Source organism: Gorilla gorilla, chromosome 12 (genome assembly GCF_029281585.2).
Source record: "Gorilla gorilla gorilla isolate KB3781 chromosome 12, NHGRI_mGorGor1-v2.1_pri, whole genome shotgun sequence".
NCBI lineage: Eukaryota > Metazoa > Chordata > Mammalia > Primates > Hominidae > Gorilla > Gorilla gorilla.
In genome coordinates this window covers 43122591-43139201 of record NC_073236.2, presented here as the reverse complement: position 1 = coordinate 43139201, position 16611 = coordinate 43122591, and the positions used below count along the sequence as shown (strand labels likewise).

Genomic DNA, 16611 nt, shown 5'->3' with positions numbered 1-16611 from the left:
CACCCTGTTGGATGGTGCTTTGCTGCACTTCAGATTAGAACGGTTGCTCTGACACGATTACCCTGTCCCCAGCTCCCCAGCCCCCTGTGAACGTGTGCCACCGTGCACTCCCCTCCAGTGCTGTTTTGTGTGCCTATGTGTACTCTTCTCTCTTTTTGCTTCATTTAGTTTGACACTGTAATTGCAGAAGCGGCCAGCTTGATGTCCGGGAGCTGATCTCTCTCTACCCCTTCCTGTTGCCCACCTCCTCCTCCTTCACCCGGTCCCACCCTCCTCTTCATGAGTACGCAGACCTGAACCAGCTGACCCAGGGGGACCAGGAGAAGATGGCCAAGTGCAAACGCTTCCTCATGAGCTACCTGAATGAGGTCCGCAGCACAGAGGTAGCAAATGGCTACAAGGAGGACATCGACACAGCCTTGCTCAAACTGTATGCAGAGGCTGACCACGACAGCCTGCTGGACCTCCTGGTCACTGAGAACTTCTGTCTTCTGACGGACAGTGCTGCCTGGCTAGAGAAGCACAAAAAGTGAGTGTTCCCCTCCCGATATGATCAGGGCTTCCCGCCCTGCACCCTTACTGAGGCTCTTTGCTGGGGAGATCCTCGTGAAGTGACTTAGCCAGTGTGATGTTTATGTTCCCAAGGACCTATAGGTGACTGCCATGAAATCATAGTGACAGCAGATGCATGTGCTCCTCAGATGCCCTCTCTGTCACCACCATCTGCAGACCCCTTGAAGGGGTCTTGGAGGGCATTTGTTCTCACTCCCATTCTTTAATAATTTGGAGTATAGTTTGGAACTAGTAATGTGCTTTGTAAGTAAATGAAGTTACTTTTCTTTTCTTTTTTTTTTTTTTTAATGACTATTTTTTTTGAGACGGAGTCTCGCTCTGTCACCCAGGCTGGAGTACAGTGGTGTGATCTCGGCTCACTGCAACCTCCACCTCCTGGGTTCAAGCAATTCTCCTGCCTCAGCCTCCCAAGTAGCTGGGACTACAGGTGCACGCCACCACACCCAGGTAATTTTTGTATTTTTAGTAGAGACGGGGTTTTGCCATGTTGGCCAGGCTGGTCTAGAACTCCTGACCTCAGGTGGTCTGCTCGCCTCGGCCTCCCAAAGTGCTGGGATTACAGGGGTGAGCCACTGTGCCCAGCCATGAAGTTATTTTTCAATTTCTTTTGTAGTCAGCCTCATATTCACTTGTGGGAGATGCCACATGTTTATTGGTAAAATTTACAGTGCATTTTAGTTACTGGCAGCTGAATTGAATAGATAGCTAGATAAACAGATTCAAAGGGAGGTTTCTTGATCTTGTTGATACATGGTATGGTTTTAAACTCTGCCTTCCTTGGCTGGACATGGGGGTTCATGCCTGTAATCCCAGCATTTTGGGAAGCTGAGGTGGGCATATTGCTTGAGCCCAGGAGTTTGAGGCCAGCTTGGGCAACACAGTAAGATCTTGTCTTTACTAAAAATTAAGAAGAAATTAGCTGGGTGTGGTGGTTCATGCCTGTGGTCCCAGCTACTCAGAAGGCTGAAGCAGGAAGATTGCTTGAGCCCAGGAGGTTGAAGCTTCAGTGAGCAGTGATTGCACCATTGCATTCCAGCCTGGAGACAGAGCTAGACCCTGTCTCAAAAAAACAAAAAACTCTGCCTTCCTTATGTGCATGAGTTAGTAGATGGCCTTATGTATCATGGACTGTTAATGCATAGTGCCTGGCTTAGTTGGGGCCAGCAGCTTCTCCATTCTGGGCAGCTAACACATAGCCCAACCATTCTAGGCCTCAGTTTTCTTATCTTTAAAAATGAGAGGGGTTGGGTGATCCCTCAGCTCCATTTACAGAATAAGATTTTTTCAGTCTATGATTTTCGTTAAGGATTTGAAATGACAAAAGCGTGGATGAACTCCCACAGAGACCCTGGGGTGACTGTGCTAGTGCCTGAGATGTCAGAGCCTTCCACGTGGGTATTGGCCTTTTCAGCAGTTTCCATCAGCCACTCGGATATGCTATGGAATCAGTGTTAGTTTTTTCAGGAGCCAGAAAACACGCTGCCACCTCATGGTAGTGACAAGGGATGGTGGGATCCGTAGAGTCAGCATGACTTTCCAAAAGGTTAAGGAAAAGAGAAGGATTCAAGCAGATGCCTCAGTATCTTGAGAGTGTGCCTTTGGAGGGAAGATGCTTGACCTCTCACTGGTCAACTTACTCCAGTTTCCTGCTGGGGAGGAGGACCAGGAGTGTGGCACCCTTGCAGACTTTGGGAGGGTGCTGAGGGCTCGCTGCCCAGGCAATGCCAATGCTATTGCCAATCTTTTCCATTTATAGGTGAGGAGTTAGAGGCTGGGCAAGTTAACCTACTTGCTGAAGGTCACGAAGGTTATAAATAATAAAGCTGGACTTGAAACCCAGGTTCTTGAACTCTGGGCACTCTCCCCCAGGACGCTCCCTGACTCTGTGGTCTGCGAGTCCCGGACACTAGCACTTCCTGCTGTTCCTCATGTTCAGAGCCCCTGCCCTCCTTCTCAGTCTCTGCTTAGGCAAAGTAGCTTCTGCATATTCTTCTAGTACCTCATGTGGGTTAATAGTAGTAGACCAAAGACATATGAAATTATATTAATATTTGAAGCAAATTGTAAAGCAACTCCAGCTGTGATTTTTCCATAGTTTACTTTTTCAGCTCATCTTAGATTGGAATCAGATTCTTTTTGGATGTTGATAGAGCATATGTTTTTAGTACCATAAGTAAATATACAGCAATGAGAATCCTTTGGTTGTTTGTTTGTTGTTGTTGAACTACACACACACACACGTATATTTTTTGAGACAGGGTCTCACTCCGTCACCCAGGCTGGACTGCAGTGGCACAATCAGGGCTCACTGCAGTCTTAACTTTCTGGGCTCAAGTGATCCTTCTACCTCAGCACCCCAAGTATCTGGGACTACAGATGTGTGCCCCACACCTGGCTAATTTTTAAAAATATTTTAATAAAGACAAGATCTCACTATGTTGTTGCCCAGGCTGGTCTCAAACTCCTGGGCTCAAGCCATCCACCAACCTTGGCCTTCCAAAGTGTTGGGATTACAGGCATGAGCCTGAACTCGAGTTGAATAGAATATGGGGAGCTTGGACTGGGAGTGTCACTGTGTGAAGGTCGCCTCCAGGAGCTGATGGGGAGAGGTTGTACTTACCATGTTGTTCTGTTTCAGGTATTTTGCACTTGGACTGCTCTATCATTATAATAACCAAGATGCTGCTGCAGTTCAGGTGAGTCTAGAAGGGTTTCCACATGATTTAAAAATCAGCACCATGTAAGTAATACTTAGTGTTACTTAAAAAAAATTCACAAGTTGATAGAGACCACTTTTGCCTAATCTACACCCTTTTATACAGAATAAAAATGATTCTGCTTTAGAAAGTGAATTCCTGGAGAAATGTTGGCCAAGAGTTTTCTTCTCATTGTCTTTCCATCTCCTTAAAGAACATTATCAAGACTGAGTTTTTGAAAACTTAAGAAATGAAAATATGATTTCTCACAGAGTTCCAAGTCGTAATATATCACTACCCTTATCAGAAAATTTAGGCAGTGAATGACAGTCGGATTTATCATTTCCACTGTTAGTGACGATCACTGTTGCCAGTGAGCTGGGTACATTATTATCCTTGTGTCACCTGTGACAAAACCAAAGCCGATGCATGCCAGTTGCTTGCCCGAGGCCATGCGTCCGTGGTAGATCTGGGATCTGAACCACGCTCCATTGGCCTGGCAGGGGTCCTGCACCCTAATCAAAATGGCATCGATTTATTAGCATTGTCACATTTTGTATCTTACATCTTGCTACTGATCTTGAGAAAAGCCTCATCTCACACTCTCAGGAGGAGACTTTCTCCCCTTCGTTATTAGTTATGCATTTGTACTGCACCGTGTTGTTTCCTGATGTGCCTTTTTGCTTTATTTTGTGAGGGGCCAAGAGCATCAGCCATATTCCCCAAGCTAAAGTTAACCTCATGACTCTGGCAAGACTGAACATGTATTTAGTGTTTGATTGCTTTGTGAGACTATTGTGGTAACCTGATTGCAGAGCAGAACAACAACAACAACAAAAAGTGGTGTCAGGTGAATTAACACGTACCCAATGGCCAAGAGTAGATTTGGGTGTCAGTGATAAAATTTTCATTTTCAAGAACCTGGTGTTCTCAGTTACAGCTTTATATAAGTACAGTAATAACTTTAGCAGAGCTGTAGAGAGATAGATTTGCAAACTTGAAATGATATGGGATAAATCTCCATACGTGGTAGAATTTTATATAAAATGGCATATTTCAAGGTATGTGTGATTATTTGGTTTCGGCAATTCTGTGTTGAAGAAACTAGTATCATAAAAAGTGTTTGTATGCTGACATCAGAATTCCAGAATTCATATGCCACCCCTCTTTCTGGGCTCCTTCCTGGTGCTGTGGCTTGGAGGGGTGGTGCTGTGTGCGAGTAGGTGAGGCACGCCATGCAGGTAGTGCAGAAGGAACCCACGCAACCGTCATCCTTTCCACCCCCAAGTGATGCTGCCTCATTCTGGGGTCCTGGAAGTAGGCTTCACTTAACATGATAGGGAAGTTTCTGGCTGAAAAAGTAAAAGGCTTTTATCACTGGAGTCTATCCTGAGCCCCCTGTGCAAAAGACAGTGTGAACTCAGGGGACAGAATCACTGAAGTTTTTGTAAAAGCACAACATCTGCCTATCATGGTCCAAAGGGGACTTCAAAATCAAGAATGTCTGTGACAGAGAAGATGGAAACAGAGCCTGGCTGATGCTTGTAGGTGAATCTTCTCTGTGTCGAGATGTTATCAGTGACCGTTTTGTTTATTTCATGAAGAAACATTTTTATATATTCACCTCCCTTCATATATTCTGTTTACTGTGTTATTGTTAAAAAAAGAAAGAAAGATAAAAGAACCTAGAGCTTAATTTTTTTTTTTATTTCTTGGACTATGTCTTTTTACATTTCTTTATTTCTCCAAAAAAAATAAAATTTAAGCATTTACAGTTTTTCCAACTACTTTAAAAGGTATTAAAAAGCCAAATAAGTAAACATATGCCATTTCTCAACTAATTCTAAGATATGTGCCTTTATGATTGTTTTTTCTTTTCTTTTTCTTTTTTTCTTTTTGATTCCTTTCCAGTTGTGGGTGAACATTGTGAATGGCGATGTCCAGGACTCCACACGCTCAGACCTGTATGAATACATCGTGGATTTTCTTACCTACTGCTTAGACGAGGAGCTAGTGTGGGCCTATGCTGATTGGGTCCTGCAGAAAAGTGAAGAGGTTTGTGCTTCATAAAAATGCATTCTCTCTGGTTGGGGGAGGTGGTAAAAACAGACCCCAAAAGCTTTGCTTTTAGGAGGGGAAAAGAAAGCTACATTTCAACCTCCTCCTCTGTTTTTTGTTGTTGTTAATTATTCCCCTTTTAATACCTTCCCTTGAGCTCTCTGGATTCTAGCTCTAGGGCAGTTCTGCATCTTGCTGCTGAGACATTCCATTGAGAATCCCCTTGCTGGGGCAAGTCACTTGTATAGAGAAGCAAGACATAGCCAGCTTGCATTTTTAGCATCTTCTTAAGAACTTGTGTCTGTGAACCCCGCTCCTCGACCCCTCAGAAGTCTGACACTGCTGTTTTCTGGAGCAGGATTAGGTGGTTGCCCTGCAGGACTTGATCTTTGGGAGGAGGAAGCACCCAGACCTGGGCCACACTGGGCCCTCATCCCTGCTCCCACCACTGCCAACATGGAGCTTGTGGGCCTGGAGGAGGGAGGGGAGCCATGAGCAAGACTCGGCCTGTCTTGGAGGCTGAGAAACGCTGGCAGTGAAAAAGCACCTGTTGGCTAGAGGGGAGGTAGCAGGCTCAGGACAGTATCCTTAGTAAAGCCCCACAGGTGACCACAGGTGACTGGGAAGAAGACAGCAAGCATTTCATTTCTCATCGTGAAAAACGTATACGCTTCCATGGCTCCCCTTGGAGAGACAAAATGAGCTTTCCGATGCAGGACGCTGGTCCTGAATGGAGAGTTTCTGAGTGCTGCATCTGCCTTTCTAAGACCTGAGTTGGAATATATTCTCATATCCTCCGTGGTGCTGGCTTCCCTGGAAAATCAGAGCCAGGCACTTGCACTTTGCATACTTGTTTCTCCATCTTTACTTTGCCTCTGTGCACACGCCTGCAGAGCACATCCTGACCCGCTCACACACACCTACAACATGGATCTCAGTGCCGTTGCAAGGTTTAGGCCTCTCCCAATGCTTATGGATGATAACAGCAGATACTGCACGGTGGACAATCCCCTGACAAAGGTCATCGCTTAAACATCACAGCAACCCCTCAGTGGGAATTAGCTACAGATGAGGAAACTGAGGCTATAGTTGGTAGAGCTGGGACACAAATCCAGGCTTATAGAATCCAAAATTCATACCATAATACATGATACGTGAATGTATTGGCCTTGGAGTGGGGAGGTGCGTGTGTGTGTGCACATGATAGAACCTCCCACGTAAGTGCTCAGGGGAGGTGCAGTGGAGAGCTGCTTTCCTGCCTGCCTCACTGTCCTTTCCTTGAACCAGAGGATTGGACCAGTGCCTCCACTTGATGGACACAGGAAGGCAGCCTGGAAACTTACTCAGGGACTGGAAGCTCAGATCTCAGATTAACCATCTATCATAAATAACCCAGAGTAGATAATCCATGTTCAGAGAAGTGAGTTTACTGTACAGAAATTTCAGCACTTTTGATATCTTTTCACATACTGTTCGGCAACTGGCTATCCCTGTTCTTGGATGATCTTAATATTATTATTATAGGTTGTCAAAATCTGTCACCAATAAATGCTTTGTTCTTCAGTTTCCAATTTGCATGGGGTGTGTGAGGAGGGCTTCAGGGTATAGGCTGGCTTTTCTATCTTGATTTTTTGCCCTCTGGCCTTTGACAGTGCTTCATGCTGGGCTGTTTTTCTCCATAATTATATTTTTTAAGCCACTGTATTGAGATATGATTGACATACAAAAAGCTGTGCATACATAATAATTTCATCATATTTTAAGTGATGATTTTATCCAAAGCTTGAATGTGCAGTGAACAAAATAAAGTTGAAGGAAAGGTGGGTTTGAGAAGCACAGTCACTGTATTGTCGCTCCTCTTTCAGGTCGGAGTTCAGGTTTTCACCAAGAGACCTTTGGATGAACAGCAGAAGAACAGTTTTAATCCAGACGACATTATCCATTGCCTTAAAAAATACCCTAAAGCCCTTGTGAAGTATCTGGAACATCTTGTGATAGACAAGAGACTGCAGGTGAGCACTGCAGAACTTAGACTAAAGAGTGTGGGCTGGAGAGACGGAATTGAACTAGAACAATTTTGGCATGTGATTCTGTGTAATGTCTGTTCCCCGGGTGATCCATCCATACTTGTTGATGGTCTCATGGGGGCCTTGAGGCTTGCGGAAAGAGACCTGGAGCAATAGGTAGCTTTATTTTTTTCTCCGTCCGTCTCACACCCACTCAGCTTTTATTTTTCCTTTCTTTTCCTTCTTTGTTATTATCCTTAAAGGAAATAAAGGGAGCTATACCTTTTTGCAGGTTATCTAAATTCTGTGGCCCTTACTTCTCAAAATAAGAGGTGACATTTTGTTCTATTCCCCATAGATGGTAAACTCATCTCAGTATCGTGGTTTCTGAGAGGGTTTCGATCCAGCAAGTGAGCATCTGCCCAGCTCACGTCAGTGCAGCCCCAGTCTCCAAGCCCTGGCTGACAGGGGAGAGCTTTGACTTTCCCACTTGAAAACACTGTCTGTCTGCTTGGCTCCCCCTGTTTCCTGCAGAAAGAAGAGTATCACACCCACTTAGCTGTGCTGTACCTGGAAGAGGTGCTGCAGCAGAGGGCCTCCACCAGCAGCAAGGGTGCAGAGGCCACCGAGACGCAGGCCAAGCTGCGGCGGCTGCTCCAGAAATCTGATTTATACCGAGTCCATTTTCTTCTCGGTGAGGATGATCTCAGTATTGTCTCCCTTTGGAAAAAACTCATATCAAGGGGGTGGGAGAAAGCAGAGAGAAGGGCTTTGGCACAGCTGCTGGTTGATTGCACAGGGTGATTCTTTGAGTCTCTTTTTTTAAAAAGATTTTTTTAAATGAAGACAGGGTGTCGCTTTGTCACCCAGGCTGGTCTCAAACTCATGGCCTCAAGTGATCTTCCTGCTTCTGCCTCCTAAGGTGCTGGGATTACAGGCGTGAGCCAGCACACTCAGCCCTTGAGCCTCTTTTGACAGAGTCAGCCTCCCTGCAGGGAGAAATAAGGCTTCTTGTGCCTCTAGAGATGGACCGTGCCTCTAGATGGACAGTGCCCTTTGATTGATGATGTTGGTGCTGCCCTGGTAGACTTTAGACGTCTGTGTGTCTCTTGACACACAGTGTCTTTATTCAGTGTCAAAGCACTGAGTCATAGTTCCCTCTGACGACTTCAGTCTCTGATCAAGGCTTTGCAGTAAGCACTGCCCCCGGGCTGCTCAAGGCTCAGGTCCCTCGAGCTCTAAGCAAGAAGGTTATGCAGGTGTCTTGGAGGGCATTTGGGTTTCCGTTCCTCAGGGGTACAGAGGCCACAGTTTCTGTATTGTGTAAAGTTCCACAGCACAGCATGGTGCTTGCAACTGGTACAATTAACTAGTTTCTTGCCACATTAAGAATTTCTGCATTTATACTCACTGGGGTTAGTGATGTGTTTTTCTTTAATGGCCTTTAATACCATTTTTTGACCAATAACAAAGCATATCTAACACACATGTTGTCTCCATAAAGCACATCACAACCTTCCAGAGCTTAGGAGCGCTAGGCAGCACTACGCTGAAATCACCAACAAGAAGCACCAAAACGCAAAAAAGCATGGCAATAAATAGCCCGTGAAAAGGAAACGTGTAGGTAGTACGACAGCTGAAGCAAGGAGGGAGGGCGCTCCTTCTTTGGCCTCAGCTCTGCGTCAGGCTCTGTGCTTGTCGTAAATGACCTTGAAGTTGCTGCGAGTGTTGATTGGGAGGTTACAAATAAATTTCAGCGAGTAGATGACTTTGTAAATACAGAATCCACAAATAATGAGGATTGACTAGATATGCCAGGCATAGGTTGAAACGCTGAGGCTGCCTTATGACACAGTTTCCACAACAACCCTGTGAAGTGAGGCCTGTTTTTCCTCCATTTTTACGGAAGAGTGCACTGAAGCCCAGAGAGGTTACCCCGCTTGCCACAGGTCACACAGCCCACGAGCAGTAGAGCCAGAACACAGATGTGTGTTGGTATTTCATGAAACCAGCAAACACTAGTTCTGGCTTGTACCTGCACCTACATTAGGACTTTCTGTGGCGATCCGCTGTGCGATCTCTGTTCACTCACAGCCACCGTCCCTGACGGATCAGTGCCAGGGTGTCCCAGCTATTGAATATTTTTACTCACTCCTGACTTATCCTTTTTGCTTTACAAATCTCCTTATAAAACTCTCAGGCCAGCCACAAGTGTGTGGTTCAATGTTTGCATTCCGCCAGCTTTTCTGAGTATGTAGAGTGTGTCACTGTGCATTGAGGATACAAAGATGGATGAGACTTGGTCCTGGTCCTCAGAGACTCAGAGTTTAATTGGAATGCAGTTAAGGGCCGGTACAGTTCTAGAAGGGCCGAGGAACCCACGAGCTGTGCCTTGGGGTGGAGGGGTCAGAGGCAGCCTCCCGGAAGAGGCCCTATATGAGCAGTCATTAGGTATAAGCCTGGGCTTGCAGGTAGCACAGGGGAGCTTTCAGGCAATGGGGGTATCCCCCGCAGCACTGTGGGAGGAGCACTGGAAATCCAAACACTGATTTTGTATCCCTTCTTAGTTAGATGACTTGGGGAGATGTCAGTCTAGGGAAGTTGTAAAAACGATTCCAGCCGAACCTATCCACTCGGGGTGGCTGTGGGAGTCAAATATAAATGAGATGATAGATGTGGAAGTGTAAATTACCACAATGATCTTTTCTTAACTGTCTTTGTACCTCACCCAGGGTCTTAACTATGGCAGCCACTTAGTAATTATTTGTTGGCCTTCCACTGTGAGGATGAAGGCGTTGCGTATTGTAGCTTCTGTGTCTAGTGCTATAAGGGATGTACCTTGTAGGGCCAGCCCTTGGCTACACATGTAGCAATGTCTGCCATGTTCTTCAGGCCTAAGCGACAGCCAAGATTCAAATGCCTATAATTTGATTATTAGTCTTGACCCTAAACTAAGGGTTGTCCTCATAATATTTCTTCACAGTAGGAAGAGATCTTATAATCTCTTGAGGATGTAAAAACAGATGAGCCTCACTTCTGGTCCTTAGAGACTCAGAGTTTAATTGCAATGCAGATAAGGGCTGGTGCAGTTCTAGACGGGCTGGGGTGGGAAGTTACAGATGGGGTTACAGATGGGGTAGGAAGCAAGGTGACTTTGCCAGTGAGACACAGCCCACTAAGGGTGGGGCCTTGGTCAGGAATGACGCTTTGGGTTATGTCATTTTCCTTAGGACCTGGAAGCTTAATTGCAGGTGAAACAAACAAAAAATCCTATTATTGGCAACCTTCTGTTGAGTAATGTAGAGATGGATTTTGAATAATATGAGCTCATATTCCATTCAATGAAATCTACTTTAAATTGGAATAAAGGGGTTCAGCACATCTTTTGCAGGGAAGTAGTGTTTGTTAGGAGTTTAGGGGACATAGTGCCCTTCTATTTTAGTCAAAAGATACTGTCCTGGGAGGATAGGAGTGATGATGGAGTGACTGGAGACCTGGAAGGCTGATACTCACTGAGCCACTGGGCCTTTCTGTAGTTGTGGTTCATTTGTTCTTTTCATCCTCTGAACACTGGAGAAAGGAATTATTCTGTGGTCCAGCTATACTTTTGAGTAGAGTCTGCCTTCTGTTTTACTAACACCTGGATTCACAGTGTGAAAATGCAAGAAAACCTACCCTCAGTCATCTGGGTGGCAGCATTTGGCATTGTGAGGGAGCCAGGTTGACTTTTCCCCTCCTGAAGCCCAGAGCAGCAAGGAGGCCAGTCGCTGGGTGGGTGGCCGGTGAGCCCCTTTCTTTCTGAGCTACGGGTTCTGTCTTGCAGAGAGGCTGCAGGGAGCTGGCCTGCCCATGGAGAGCGCCATCCTTCACGGGAAGCTGGGCGAGCATGAGAAGGCGCTGCATATCCTGGTGCACGAGCTGCAGGACTTCGCAGCGGCCGAGGACTACTGCCTGTGGTGCTCCGAGGGCCAAGACCCACCCCACCGCCAGCACCTCTTTCACACGCTGCTGGCCATCTACCTGCATGCTGGCCCCACTGCCCACGAGCTGGCCGTGGCTGCCGTGGACCTGCTGAACCGCCACGCCACCGAATTTGATGCAGCTCAGGTGCTGCAGATGCTGCCTGACACCTGGTCAGTGCAGCTCCTCTGCCCATTCCTGATGGGGGCCATGAGGGACAGCATCCATGCCAGGAGGACCATGCAGGTGGCTCTCGGCCTGGCCAGGTCCGAAAACTTAATCTACACCTACGATAAGGTAAGTGCTGGCCCCCACGAGCTGCTTCCTGGTCAGTCAACATTGTACTGAAGGTAGATTTTACTGATGGAAAAATAGTCTTTGTTGGTTTTTCTTTTTTCTGTCTCTGTGACTACAACACATCAATATCTGATCCTACTCATAGAAACTGAGGTCTGTGTGAGCAGAGGCAGAGGCTGGGCTGGTAGGTGTAACATCGGTGTAGTTTTTCTCCCCTTTTGGACGCTGGTGATTAAGAGAGTCTGTAGGGAGGAGAGCAGTATCAGAATATCCGGTGCTTACCCAGCATGTGCTGTGTGCCAGGCACTGACCTAGGCATTTTACATCATGCTTGCATTTTGTCATCATGACAGTTTTATGCAGTATTTACTGTCAGCATCTCCATTTCACAGGAGAGGAAATTGAGGCAGAGAGCAGTCGCATGCTCAGGAAATGGGCGTGCCCAGAGCTGCCTCCCAGGCCAGTTGAGAACCCCACATTCTTCGTCCCCACACTGTACTCCCCTTCGGGAGACTTCTTTCTTGTGGGCCTAAATTCCACATGGCTGGCAGAGTCTTCTTTCCAGAGCGGGTATCCGACGTGTTCCCCTCCCACTTAGAAGCCTTTGCTGACGCTCCCTGTCCTGGAAGATGCAGTCCCACCTCCTTCAGCTCATCCCTCCCCACCTCTCTCTGCTTCCCAGCTCATGTCCTGGCTTTAGCACAACCTTCCAGACGTGATTTGTTATTTCATACTTTGTTGCTTTTGTAAATGCTGTACCCACTGCCTGAGATATTCTTACCTTTTTCTTTGTCCCCAGCAAATGCCCAGTCAAAATTTAGCCTTTATTTTTTTCCCTTGGTGAAGCCATCTCATACCTCTTAAGTAGAGTAATCACCTTCTCTTTCACCCACTTTTACTTGGTGTTCGCATTCACAGCTGTTACCCTGTACTATTAGAGTTTGGGTTCTTTGAGGACAGGGAACTTCATTTCTTTATCTCAGTGTCTGTAGGGCTAAACCTGCCATGTCGAAGGCATCTAATCCGTGTTTGTGGAATGACTGATGCAACTAAGGAGTGCAGGATGAATCACTAAGTTGCTGCTTAATCCTGCCAATAGACCAACCTGCCTCGGTTGACACGAGTGAATTGTGTAGAAAAACTGTATAACTTTCAGAACTCAAGTCCTGTTGATCAGACAGGGACCGATGGCATTAAGACTCAGTTTCACCAGTTACCTCTAAGGAAACGGAAGGATGTCTCCCAGGACCAACCAGGAATATGCCACTTGTTAGCTGTGTAACTTTGACTACATCCCTTATTTGTTTGTGCTTTACTTTTCTTATTTGCAAATGAGAGAACCCTGGAGTTACACTATTATATGGTCTCATTCAGCATTAACATTCATGACTTTCTAACAGGCCTTGCTTGAAATGATCAGAGCCAGAGAATGTTGGAGAGAGGATCTTAAGTAGAAATGCCTCAGCCAGACAAGCAGCAATTACTTTTGTGAAATAAGAAAAGCAATTGTGTAACTTTCTTCCTTGTCCAGTTACTAAGGATGGTTTTATTCACACCTTTAGCATTTCATTTCAAGAAGTTGATATTAAAGAAATCCTCATCATAATAATAACCCATGGAGTAATGCATGTCAACTCTGCAAAACTAGAACGTAGCCACTTTAAATATACTTAACACATGACAGCATTCTCAGTCTTGGTTTCTTCTTGCAGATGATGTTGAAAGGAAGCTCAACCCGACTCTCAGACAAAAAGCTTTGTCAGATATGCCAAAATCCCTTTTGTGAGCCTGTGTTTGTTAGATACCCAAATGGTGGTCTTGTGCACACCCACTGTGCTGCCAGCAGACACACAAACCCCAGCTCATCCAGTCCTGGCACTCGGACTTGAAAAGCTTGGCCCAAGGGTGCGAGGGGAACTCCGAGTTCTTTCTGAGCCTGCTGGACATGAAGAGCAGATGACCACCATGCTCTGCGTCAGCCAGGACGAAGGGAGACATCTGGGTGCCAGGGAGCCTTCCGTCCATATGCAACAAGGACTCCTCACTGCTGACCAGGCTCTATGAATGTACATGGAAAACCCCTAAAAATCCCCCAAACAGAAACATACAAGAGTTCACCTGTCCAGGTACATAGTAATCCAAGACAGAGGTCTACTTTGAAAAAAAAAAAGGGAGTCTTCCTCATGCAGTCCAGACCCAGGTGGGGGATCCCCCACCACCCCCACACTCCAACCTTTAGACTCATGTTTGCACTGGAAACGTGGCTTCAGCATGGCTGGCGACAAAGTCCTCTCTTGCCTGGGTGGCGAGGGCGAGGGCACAGAGGGCACAGAGCCTCATGGGGGTCAGCCTTGCCCTCCTGCAGAGACACGTTCTCCATCCATGCCGCTCACTCATGGGCCCATTTCCCAGGGTTACCTCGTGGGCTCTGCCTTTGCCCTCAGAAACGGCTGACCCTGGAGAAGTACCTTTGTTCCTTCTTTCTTCCTCTCCGGCTCTCAGCTCCCAAAAGTTTCTGCCTTGTGTACCCAAGCACTCACTCTTGGGTGAACTAATGCTTCTGGCTGCCTAGCAAGTGAAGATCTGTTGAGAAACTGAGAACGCTCCAAGAGAGAAGCTGCTCTCCCCGCCTTGAAGAAGCCGCGGACACGGGAAACCCATGACGGGCAAGGGCCCAGCTGTGTGCTCCTTTCCTGTCATGGCATCTGCTGATTTGAAACTCCATGATGAACACATTGAACTAAACATTTTTATTTAAATTTGTATCATGTTTGTAGTTGCTCTCTTGTTGAGAGAGTCATCTGTCCTGTTTGTTAGGGATATTTTTTCTTGTTGAAATGTACCTCCTGTTGAATACTCGGGAAATTCAAAGGGAAGTGTGGTCAGCACACACTGAGTGTTCTTTTCTGGAGAGGCCAGTTTTAGCCTCGCACCTTTAGCAGGACCGACAGCGGGTGGAAGGGCCTGTGTGCTGGACGGGGGTGTCGCCTCCTGGATGGCACACCCTCCCGAGGACATCCAGACAGGCTGTGTCACCCTCCAGCACTTTATGTGCCTGCTCTGAGGTGTCCTGAACACACAGCAACGACCTCTCCTTCATCACGGGCCGGGGATTCCTTTTGTGTTTCTGTATAACATTGATGACGAGCTGAAGCTGTTGTCACTTCACTGCCCTCTTTGGAATTTCTTCATTGTGCTGACTGATTCTATTAGGGGCTAACAATAAAGGCAGTCTACCCACTACTATCATACTACAAGTGTCAGCTTGTACATATGACAAGAGAGGACCCTGAATACACCCTCTCTTCATCAGCCCAAACCTTACTGAGGTGGGATGAAGACCTCATTCTCTGTTCTTTAAAACATGTTTCGTGAACTAATATTGGTCCATGTATTTTTTGTCCTTTTGGGACTCTAAGTGGGTCAAGAAGCAAAAACATCCATGAGTTGTTTGGGGGGAATTGGCACCAGTTTTTCCTGACTATGTTTCAATTAACTGAAGAATAAATGATGAAGAAATTCTCCTTGTAGCACAACTGTATGCTGTGTAAATTGGTGTGAGCCCAGTCATGTGTTTTACCTGTGGGTGACTCTGTGTAGAATGGTCATATTACTGCATATGTTATCATGACAACTTGTGAGTTTGAGTTTATATTTCTCAAAGAACAAGTTACCCATATATGCAACATTGCACCATTAAAAGCTCTATTTCTCTGTACACAAAATGGGTAACATCTTGAAAAAGCTTAGCAATTTCTCATTCCTAACACACAGACAGAGTCTCACTCTGTCACCCAGGCTGGAGTGCAGTGGCGCAATCTCGGCTCACTGCAACCTCCACCTCCTGGGTTCAAGCGATTGTCCTGCCTCAGCCTCCCAAGTAGCTGGGACTACAGGTGCATGCCACCACTCCCAGCTAATTTTTGTATTTTTAGTAGAGACGGGGTTTCACCATGTTGGCCAGGATGGTCTCGGTCTCCTGACCTCGTGATCTGCCTGCCTCGGCCTCCCAAAGTGCTGGGATTACAGGCGTGAGCCACCGTGCCCAGCCAACACTAGTCATTTTTATTTTTTCACTGAACATTGATCAATACTCTAAAATGTTTGTCATCCTTTAGAATAATGGGAATTAAAGTTGAGCAGTTTTCCATCTCTACCAAATCCTTAACCACAAGCAGCATTCTATTACAGTATGAAGAATTGTCTCCTATGTTAAAACTGTACTTTTCTCTAACCTTTCTCTCACTCCTACAAGGTCCTTTTCTCAAATCATATTTCTGAGAGAAATGTATGGTTCTTTCTCACAGGCCTGCTGATTTGTAACTGTGCCATCGAATAGAGCAATTAGATCCATCAGACCTTTTTCCCCTCATTAGGTTCAGCGGAACCATTCTGGTTAAAACAGCATGAACTGAACTCAGTTTACATTCATATTCTATGGGCAATACCATTTGGTTTTTGGAACTGTTTATCTGCTGTTCCCTATCAAGTATTAATGTAGGGATGTCACTCAGGCTGCGTTGCACTGGGCTGAGTTCAACTGCGACGCTCTCACTGACGCGTGCTTACGTGTGCTTCTCACTTCCGGAGCACAGGCAGGTGGCTGCAGGGTCCCAGCTCTGAACGGATGCCTGTGATGCAACTGGGGCAGCCCTTGCTTTTTGCTTGCTCTCCCACAGAAACCTTTGTCCTTGCAACTTTATCCTTTGCCCCGATTGGGTCCCAGATACACAAAATGTACAAATGTAAACTTGCTCATTTTATTAAAATTCTTTTAGTTCTTTGTTCTTTCTGTAATTTTTTAAAATAAAAATTGCCTTGATGGAGTGATGGTTTATACTCGCACCATACCTAGTCTAAAGAGTTCTAGAATCTGTACCTTCTTGCTTTTCCTAGCACCTACAGAGGACTTGAGTTGCCAGCCCCTTAAATTCTGCTATTGTTTTACCAAATTTTAACGTGTCTGCTTCTGAATTTACCCAATGCATATTTTAGGGTGCTCCTTGACATTGGTTGCTGTC

At 46.1% G+C, this 16611-nt stretch overlaps 1 protein-coding gene across 3 annotated transcripts in view; it reads left to right on the top strand.

Annotated features, from left to right (window-relative positions):
* The window catches only part of TGFBRAP1 (transforming growth factor beta receptor associated protein 1), a 78966-nt gene that overhangs the window by 49159 nt on the left and 13196 nt on the right, over positions 1-16611 (top strand). For 2 of the 3 annotated variants that reach the window (XM_031008267.3, XM_019021540.4), the window contains exons 6-12: positions 188-529; positions 3212-3269; positions 5181-5324; positions 7193-7339; positions 7868-8027; positions 11157-11590; positions 13303-16420. In XM_031008267.3, coding sequence (XP_030864127.2) covers positions 188-529; positions 3212-3269; positions 5181-5324; positions 7193-7339; positions 7868-8027; positions 11157-11590; positions 13303-13479 — 1462 coding nt within the window. In that variant the 3' untranslated portion in view covers positions 13480-16420. Of the gene's footprint in view, positions 1-187; positions 530-3211; positions 3270-5180; positions 5325-7192; positions 7340-7867; positions 8028-11156; positions 11591-13302; positions 16421-16611 lie in introns of those variants that run through there. The other variant, XM_019021541.4, reaches the window with a different exon arrangement.